A 9,234-nucleotide genomic window follows, 5' to 3' on the forward strand; every position below is an offset into this window, starting at 1 on the left:
TATCTGTTTATCTCAGGAATAAATGTTTACTCACAATCAAAGAGGCCCATCAGAGCGGTTCGGACAGCACGGCATGGAGAAGGATACCTCAGGTTTTAAACCCATCTTCCTGCAAAGACCTGCGTGACTTTTCAAACTGACAGATGATGCCGGGAAGTACTGCATCTTTTGCTACAGACAAGTCAGGAAATGCAAGGGTTGAGCTCTTTACATCCTGTGAGCAGGGGAGTTTGTTTGGGCCTCCTTTTTTTGGTGCCTTTGAGTTGTGTTATTGTTGACTTTGACTGTTGTTTTGATCATAGCATGACTCTGTGCTGGCACAGACTGGCTCAGCCTGTAGCTGACAATGTCTTGCCACAGAGGGAGGTTATGAAGACCACCCTTTCCAATAACTACAGACTGTTATTGTTATTACTGTTGTTAGTACTACTCCTATGGCATCCTTTGATACGAATTAGGAATTTGTCATGGTCCTCTCAGATAGTGGAGCGGCAACTGCTTCCAAAAGGAGACTGGCAGGCTGCATAGTGACTCACTGCTTCACAGTGCTTACATACAGGCCGCTTTTTCCACAAATGCTTACACTGATTACTGGAACTCAATGCCTCAATAAAAGAAATGATGGCAGACATATTGTTTTTTCAAAATTTGGCCACAAATGGCTAAAAGTAAATCCATATTGTAATTATTAACTTTCAAGACTAGCTCTCACTCAAATTCCCCTTCTGCTTGTTGTTTTTATGGCATTTAAAAATATCACTGTAACTGTAGCCTTTATAGATGCAACACCTCCCCTACTGCCCTTGTTGAACTATGTGTTTTGTTGTCATATATTGTGTACAGTGGTTGATGACGAGTTAAGACAATGCATTCCATTGCACAAGATGAGCATGTATGCCAACGTGTCTGTGCTCCTGTAAACTCCTAGTAAATGTTGATACAATTGCTGTACTATCAAATGATTGTACATATGCAAATGCAAAATAAATAGTGGTCTTATATTGCTTGTATTCCTGTGTACTCACCATCCCCAGAAACACCATCTCCTCCATCCGTTCCTTTGTCGTCCTTTTCCTCGCTCTGTACCCGAGCCACACCTACGATAAATAGACACATCTGCTGAAGAAGCATGTCACTACCCTGTTATCTGCTGTTTGTCACAACTGACTTCCATTTCATACACAAGCTATAACCTCCATCCCTGGAGGGCCAGGGAATACATCAGCCAATTACCCTATCTTAATGGATCTAATATATTAATTTCGTTTATGCATTTGCCCTGGTGCATTCCCCTGAATGCAATGCAGTAAAATGTTTTATTTTAGGAAACAGGCACAATCTTCAGCTGTCATGTGTCATTTTTATATTAAAAAATCCAAATTAATTGGATGGTCAGACTCATTATAAATTAGGAGCAGAGGCTGGAACATACACTAAAATGCATAATAGCCCAACAAGAATCAACCTAGGTGCTCCTGTTTAACCCTGATCTGCAAGCACCTGTAAGGGCTCACTGGCTGACCAGACTGAGCAGTGGACCCAGCTCTCATAACGACCCCCAACTACCAGAGAGGGGCTATGACTGCCCTCTAAATAAATTATCAGCAGCACCAAAGTCAATGTTTAATGAGTAAAGCCCTCCCCAGAATCATATTTCTTCCAGATCAAAATCTCAAAGGATTTTGAAATATACCTCTATGATAGCCAGGATTAAAATTCCATTCAAAGTACTGATTATCTGGCTCACACTGGTTTTGATGACTGCAGGCACCTTCTGCAAATGGACCGGGGGGCAGAGGGGCCGAGACCAGGTGCTAAGCCACTGGATCGAGTGGGTAAACAGTGAGAGGATAACACTGCCTCAGTGCTGCAGCCAATCAGCCTGCAGATATGGACCCTGTCCCGACAAAACATAAACCATCACCAGAACTAAAATGCATATATATATGTGTATGAAAAAAACGATGTACGGTGTATGTGGGGATATAAAACACAATATGACATATAATATAGTATATAGTATGATATAAATTACATGGAATATATACAGCATCATTTACACACTTTAATCCATGACTCCCTCACTCCCCCTCAGGCACCTGTCTCACATGAACTCTTGACTCTTCGTTTATCTCCCCATCTTGTTATTGATGGTAAAGCCTTTGTCAAAACAGAGGTGCTTGGAAGCGTGGTCCTGGCTGTGGCTGTTTGACGCCATGTCTTTAATGTCTTTTTTCCTCATCCCTATGGATAATGCAGACAGTGCATTCCACGAAAAGAAGCCCTGCCACTTTCATGCTTTCACACGCGGGCAGCACGGAAGCAGCCGTCTCAGTGATCTTATCCCTCCCTCCATCGCCTTCTGTCTACCGCATTGGTTTCATTTAACTTCAGCACACATTCTGCTTCACAGACGTCAAGATGTCTGGGATAAGACTGAACGATTACAGAGGGCAGTGAAATGAACACCCAAAATTTTAACTTTTTGTGCTCTTGGAGCCATTGGATAAACAAAAAAAGGTACACTGAGTAAAGTACAACCACTTGGCGCAATGCATCTGCAGTTTTATCCAAAGGTTTTTCAGTGAGTGATATCTTTCCACAGCTCCAGTGACCTCACCTGCTAGGCCCACAGCCAGAAGGTGGGTGAAAACTTCCTATTCTACAGAAATTCTAATGTTCCCTGTGGAATTCACTGGGAAACACTCCCCTTCTCTACGTGAAGACAGGCATATCTGTCCACAAAGGGCAGCCTCGTCCAAAATAACCTAGTCCACAGACGTAACACCCGTAATCATATCTCCAACTTCAGCCCCAACTGAGAAAGAGACTAACTGCAACTTAAATATACTAAACATATTGCTCCAAGCTGCATTTCACATATGTTTCTGGATTTTATCAAAAATGACAGGCTTAAACCATACATTACTAGTTTAACATTAACGTTTTTACAACCATCTCACCACATAAGTGGCTCAAAGGATGTCGGATTCGTAGACAGGATTGCTTCTATGCAGTTGTGTTTTCAGATGGGTTGGCCTCTGCCGTACAGAGCCCCAAGGCTGGAAGCTGCAGCAACCAGACTATGTGCCCCCTGGGCTGATCACAGATGAGCCATACCTTCTGAAGGCAGGTGGTTAGGGTTAGGGTTAGGAACCATACCTTCTGAATGCTTCTGAATGCAGGTGGTTAGAGTTAGGGTTAGGAACCATACCTTCTGAATGCGTGTAGCCGCCTCGTCCTGGCTCATGGTGCTGGTGTTTCGGACCCGGCCCAGGCGGTCCTTCTCCTCCTCCCTCCGGATCTCCCTCATGAAGCGGGCTCTGAGCCGGCCCTGTCGCGCCCGCTCACACACCTGGACCAGGCGCACCGCCTCCTCCAGGGACATAGTGCGCACCTGGACATCCTGTGGAGGGGTGCGTCCAAACCGTGAGGAATCCCCCAGATCGGAACGCTACCTCACATTAACGAAGCTGCAAGTCTTTCGCTTGTGTATTACAAACAATACTGAGAAACTTTAACATTTGCATAGAACAACAACCTATTATTTCAGTGTAAAGGTCAGTTTATACCAGCTAATTTGAAGGAAAAAGTTTCATGAGCTTCTTTAAAGATTCACATAATTAAGAACAAGTAGCTCTGTCTGCAACTGCAGACATGCAATCAGCAGGATCTGACTTGCTCTTCAGACTTTATTATTGAGACCAGTTATTGCATTATTGGTTGCTAGCATGACACTGCCAAGACAGCCTGCAGGTAGTTCAGCTGTACAAAACATATCAATAATGACATCATCCTCATCTCTAGTTTATCACCAGTCAAAAGATGCTCTGCTTCTGACAGTACAGTGACTGCCCTGCTGTTCTAGGCACCTCTGCATTTCACCTAAATACAACATTACACCCTTTACACACTGTTCAACAAAGTCCAACCCTCCCCAGGGAGTCGTTGTGACAGCCATACTGTGTAAAGTGAAGTTGTCATTTTCATTTGAAATAACACTTTTCATATTAAGTACCTATCCGAAAATTAAGTTCAAAACTTTACCATCTGACTGGCATAACCTTTCAATGTTTTTTTATGCATGCATCACTCTGCATGAAACAACAAGATGGGGACCACAGGATGGGAGGGTGAGAGAATGGATTCCCTCACCAGCTCTGGCTCCAGGTGTCCCCCACGGGCCAGAATGTGGGCCAGTAACTTTTCCCGCTCTCGCAGCACACGCAGCTTCTCACTCACAAAGTACCGTGGGATGGGCACCTCCAGGTCTCCCTGTTTGGATCAACCAGGTAGAGGGACCAAAAGGAAACAATTTAAAGAACAAGCAACACAAATTGCGCTGTGAAAGAAAGGACAAATATTACATATAGGAGATGAATGCACCTAAATGCACAGAAATCCATAGCAAAAACAACCTGTGATTCATTACAGGATAAGGCCTACTCTGTGACCCACCACAAATATGTACCACCTTTATTTACAATCCGTTCCAGAACACTCAGTGAGAGAGAAAGACAAAACCAGACAGAGAGATTTACAAGAGATAGTAAAAGAGATCAAGTGTCACCCAAAGGAAAAATGCTAGATACGTCAGTGGAATTCTTTTGCAAAAACCATACACATAAAAGTGCAACAGTCCTTAAAAGCTTTGCCAGAAGCCACCTGCATGGGTCACCATGGCAGACACAACAAAGCACTGCACTTCCTGCTTCATAAACGGTCCCCGGCCCTCATGGGCAGTGTTTGCAAGTTTACGCCTGAACAACGATCAGAGAGCAAAACTAAGAGCAACAAATTCGACATTTTATTTCAACACTACTGGCATTTTTTTTTTTCTTCATGCTCTTGCGCTGCTCTCCCCTCAGGTCAGAGCTTATTGCTGGCAATTTTAAGTTGACACAGAGTGAAGTTGTCCGATAGTGGTAATGGATGAGATGTCAAAGCACCCTGGGGCGTGTTTACCATTCGGCTGTCAGATGCCTCAGACACAATGGAATCCAGGCCGTCCCGGCCTGACAGGAACCTGGGAGAGAGCCGCCATACTCACAGGGGTTAGCTTGAGGTCCTGCAGCACGTCGTCGTAGTAGTGGAACTCCGAGAACTCCAGCTCCACCATCTCGTTCTTGAGCTCCAGCAGACGGCCCATGACGCCGTCCAGCACATGCCGCACCACGCGCCGCTTCTGTGGGTGCACCATCTGGTCGTACACCGCCTCCAGGCTGCGCAGGATCTGCAGGTACTTCACGTAGAATGTGGCCAGGCCCTGGAAGACCAGGAGCCGGTCCTTTCGCGGGCGGGGCGGGGTCGAGGGGAGCTCCTCCTCCAGCAGATTTTCCAGGGTTCCCTGGGCTACCGCCCACATTCTGCCATAAGTGCTGTGGATGAGAAACACACAGCAGCTGAACATTTCCCCATCTCCCCATGCTGATACAAGAAATAGTAACTAAAGCTTAAGCACAAGAGCCACAAAATGTCCTTGTGTGGCTTAGGGAAGCTAACTTTCTGTTCTTCTCTACTATCTCTACTTATCTTCTCTACTAGTGGACGAGTTTACTAGTGTATTATTCTACTAATCTACTAGTCTACAAGTGGTGCGAGAAATCTAGAATGGGTGAGGCTAACATGTGCTGTTAATCACCGATTTAATAACTAACCTAATCAAAAACCACTGATAACCATACCGCATTCCACAAATACTTTTAACACCAGTGTCAGAAAGTCATCAACATTTACATAAATGATGCACCTCATCTTCAATCCCAGAGAGAAAGTAGTCTTTGAAATCCATGCTGACCTTCAGCTGTAGCTCTGTCTGGCTAATGCATTGATCTCTTTTCTGCACTTTGCAGATCAATATGGCCTTTGTCTTGCAGTCATTTTGGAAAGGGCAGTGCATATATCCAAATGGCTTAAACCTTACTGAACACCAGCTGAGTTGAAGACATATTTTGTTGTTGCTGAGGATTACATCAGCAAAAGCTGGTTTGGACTTGCTTCAGTCCATCAATATGTTACACTACCACAGCTACTATTAATAATAATTAAAAAATGGCAAAGGTGATACTACAACACCTACCAATACTAATGATAACATCTCACTCACATCCCTTCTCTACCCTTGTTCCCCAAGTGGTAGAATGAGCTCCCCAAAACTGCCACAACAGTGAGATACACAGCCCAATTTCTGGCACAGGCTCCAAACCTACCTATTCAGACTGCACCTGCGCTCTCCGAACCGTGACCCCTCCCCCTCCTAACACTGTAATAAAAGCTAGTAGTTGTAAAACAGATCACAATTTAACTGCAGAAGATAAAAGCCTGGTGGCTCTTCAGGCCTTTGCAGTGACATAAGATTAGAGGTGAATGCATTGTGCTGATGCAGACCCGGTGGGTGGAAATTGGGTGCAATAGTTTTGAGTTGTGTGGCCTGGGACAGTGCTTACTCCCAGTCTCCCCTTATTGCAGTCCCCACAATCGCTCTACATTTCAAGGATGGCAATAATGAACGGTCCCTGTTTAGCTGAGTGCCCAACCCTATTGAAAGCGCTTCTTTTAAGGGTGTCTGCCAGATGAATAAATGTTAAAGTAATTCAGATAATAATAAATGTAATATATTTGAAAAAGAAAAAAGAACCCAAAGACTTCAGACATTTCCCAAAGGAATATGTACTGGGTGTAATGGGGGTGTTTTGTGTTTTACTCTGATCTTTACAGCAGCGTCTGAGCTGTCTTTTAACAAATCAAAAGAAGGTGAGGTGGGGGGGTAGCACGTCCTTTCTCATTCTGATGAGGTCCTGTTCTGCGGGCCAGCCCAGGGGCGTTTACACCGCCCGCCGTGACCCCTTGTTAGCGGGGTGAAGCGGAATAAAATAAAGGGATGGCAGAATTCGAGTGGGAGGGGTGCGGGGGTGGAGTGGAGGGCGGCGGCCGAGTGGGTGTCCTCTGAAAGGGATGATTTGCAAGAAAATGGAGAGAGCGCTTCTCCTGGCTGTCCCAGGCTGCGTGTGGCAACAAAGCTCCGGTGGAAGAATCCCAGACGGGGGCTCTGCAGACCTGCGCTGCCCACTCACCGCGGCTCAAGCGGGGCCTCGGGAAGCCCCTTGGCAACGGCCTCACAGGGCAACAGCAGCCCTATTCATTCTGGAATCTCTACAGACGGAGGACAGGGCTCAGCAGTTCGGCAGAGGCACATGCAACACAATCGTGTTTTTGTTTGTGTTTTTTTAACTTTTGCAGGAAAAAATTAAGTGATGAAAGCTTTTTCTATCAGTCCTTTCCCAAAAGCCTCAGTATATCGGGGTAAACTGTGCTGAGTTTCTGAGTTAATTCTTATGCCACTTTTCGCGCACGCCTGGGATGCCGAGGGCCGAGGCCCCGGGTTGACGTTAGGAACATTCGTTGTCATGGGAGCGGCGACACAATGCAAAGCCCGCCACCTCCCCTCGGGAAACTGCTCGTGCCCTCCTCTGAAGAGACACCGCTCCCCCGGTTTCATAAATCTAACAGGAAGAGCCCTGAGAGAATGGGCGCACCCCACCAAGGCATCGTCGGTGGCTGCCTTGAAGGAGCAGAGCTTTTACAGTACAGAGGACAATGCAGAAAAAAGCTATTCCACTGGGTTTAATTATTTCCCTAGTGTGTGGGCAAAACGCAACCAAGGAAGTGTGTGAATCCCACAAAACACACCAAGCCTCTTTGTTATTAAACAGAAAGTACAATAAGCTTCAGAATAATAACTCCAATAAGTTACAAAGTAGAAAAAAGCTCCTATTATCTGCTGGCTCACTGTCACACAAAAGAATTCCAATCACTCAATGCTGCTCTGATAGAGAAGATTCCATGGGGAGGGAGCAGTTTTGTATTGCAAGCAGGAGCAATATATCAAACGTGGATTATTCTCTTACTTTTATCAGAGCCCTGTTCATGGAGAAACATGATCCTTGCTGATGCAGAGGTGCAAATGTCACTGAATTGTTCAAAACTGTATTACATTGTTGTGTAAAAGGAAGTATCTTCTGACCATTTACACAAAAAATGTGTAATAATTATTGCAATGAACAAAGCCAAAGCACAATCTAGCCACCATTGACGAGTCAATCGCTTCCAAAACAACCCCTTTAATCTCAAGATATGGCTTACTTAAAACCCATGATCATTTCTACCCCAAAGGGCATCATTAGTGTTGTAGATGTTATCAACATATTTGTGCCTATAGCTCAAAGCAAGATACATCTGAATTAAATACATAAGAAAACATAATTAAGGCTGCATAACATTTGTGGAATAAACGGGGTTTGCAGGCACAGAAAGGAGATGACCTTTAAAGTAACAGCCAGGAGTTATACATATGTGTAATGGCTTGAAAGGCAGGACATTTACAGTGACGCCTCCATGTGCTCGGGACTGCTATGACGTTGCACACTTAACCAAACTGAACATAGCAGCCACAAGTAAAGAGGACAGGATTAAAACAGGGCCAAGTGCATACTTGTGCAATAAACGGAGTATGCAATAACCCAATATGCATTTATGGGAGACGACTGTACCTGTGTGACATGGCGCCACGTTTATCACGGCTCTCCGGCAATATCTTCTTTTTTCATTTCATTTCATGGCATCTTGACTCAACAGCTAACTCCACAAGTCACTTGGTAGTGGCCTATCGATACAAGAACGGAAATCAACGAAAGACAAACCGAGTCTGAAAAAAACAGACAGATTTAAAGATTTTAAGATACGTTTCATTTGCACGTTTAATCCAGGTTGAGGGAAAAAACGTTAAATAGATAATACTGAATGATGAGATTATTTCTCCAATTTATACAGATTTAAAATAGATGTACAACAATTAGTGAAAAAGCAGCCCTACCCCTTTAATCTGTAAGATACTTGATCCATACGGGCAAAAGAAAATTAAACGTTTGCAGTCAGCGATTATTTGAATTGAACTTACTTATAACACATACTTTAAGCCTTTCCGTTAAAATGGTATCGGTGACGGCCAAAGTTTAAACAAATAACTCGCCACAGAAACCTCAGCATGTTTGCAATCTTGCTTTTCAGCATCGCGTCTAGCAACGAGACGCCACGCCTGCGCAGTGTTGCGCAGGATTCGCTGGAGCCTGTGAACTAAACCAAAGAGCACTTGGCGTACGAGAGTGAAAGAAGCGCGCATTCGTATTTTTCATATATATTCATATTTTGCTCCCAAGAAGCAGTTGTACCGTATTT

At 44.5% G+C, this 9,234-nt stretch overlaps 1 protein-coding gene across 1 annotated transcript in view; it reads right to left on the reverse strand.

Moving 5' to 3' along the window:
- The window catches only part of iqca1 (IQ motif containing with AAA domain 1), a 50,091-nt gene extending 41,091 nt beyond the window's left edge, over positions 1–9,000 (reverse strand). The window contains exons 1-6 of the mRNA XM_036540767.1: positions 8,957–9,000; positions 8,550–8,662; positions 5,051–5,378; positions 4,156–4,275; positions 3,215–3,406; positions 1,026–1,097 (exon numbers count right to left, since the gene is read on the reverse strand). Of these exons, the coding sequence (XP_036396660.1) occupies positions 1,026–1,097; positions 3,215–3,406; positions 4,156–4,275; positions 5,051–5,378; positions 8,550–8,560 (723 nt within the window). The 5' untranslated portion in view covers positions 8,561–8,662; positions 8,957–9,000. The remainder of the gene's footprint in view (positions 1–1,025; positions 1,098–3,214; positions 3,407–4,155; positions 4,276–5,050; positions 5,379–8,549; positions 8,663–8,956) is intronic.
- Between the last annotated feature and the right edge of the window lie 234 nt (positions 9,001–9,234).

Source organism: Megalops cyprinoides, chromosome 11 (assembly GCF_013368585.1).
Source record: "Megalops cyprinoides isolate fMegCyp1 chromosome 11, fMegCyp1.pri, whole genome shotgun sequence".
Taxonomy (NCBI): Eukaryota; Metazoa; Chordata; class Actinopteri; order Elopiformes; family Megalopidae; genus Megalops; species Megalops cyprinoides.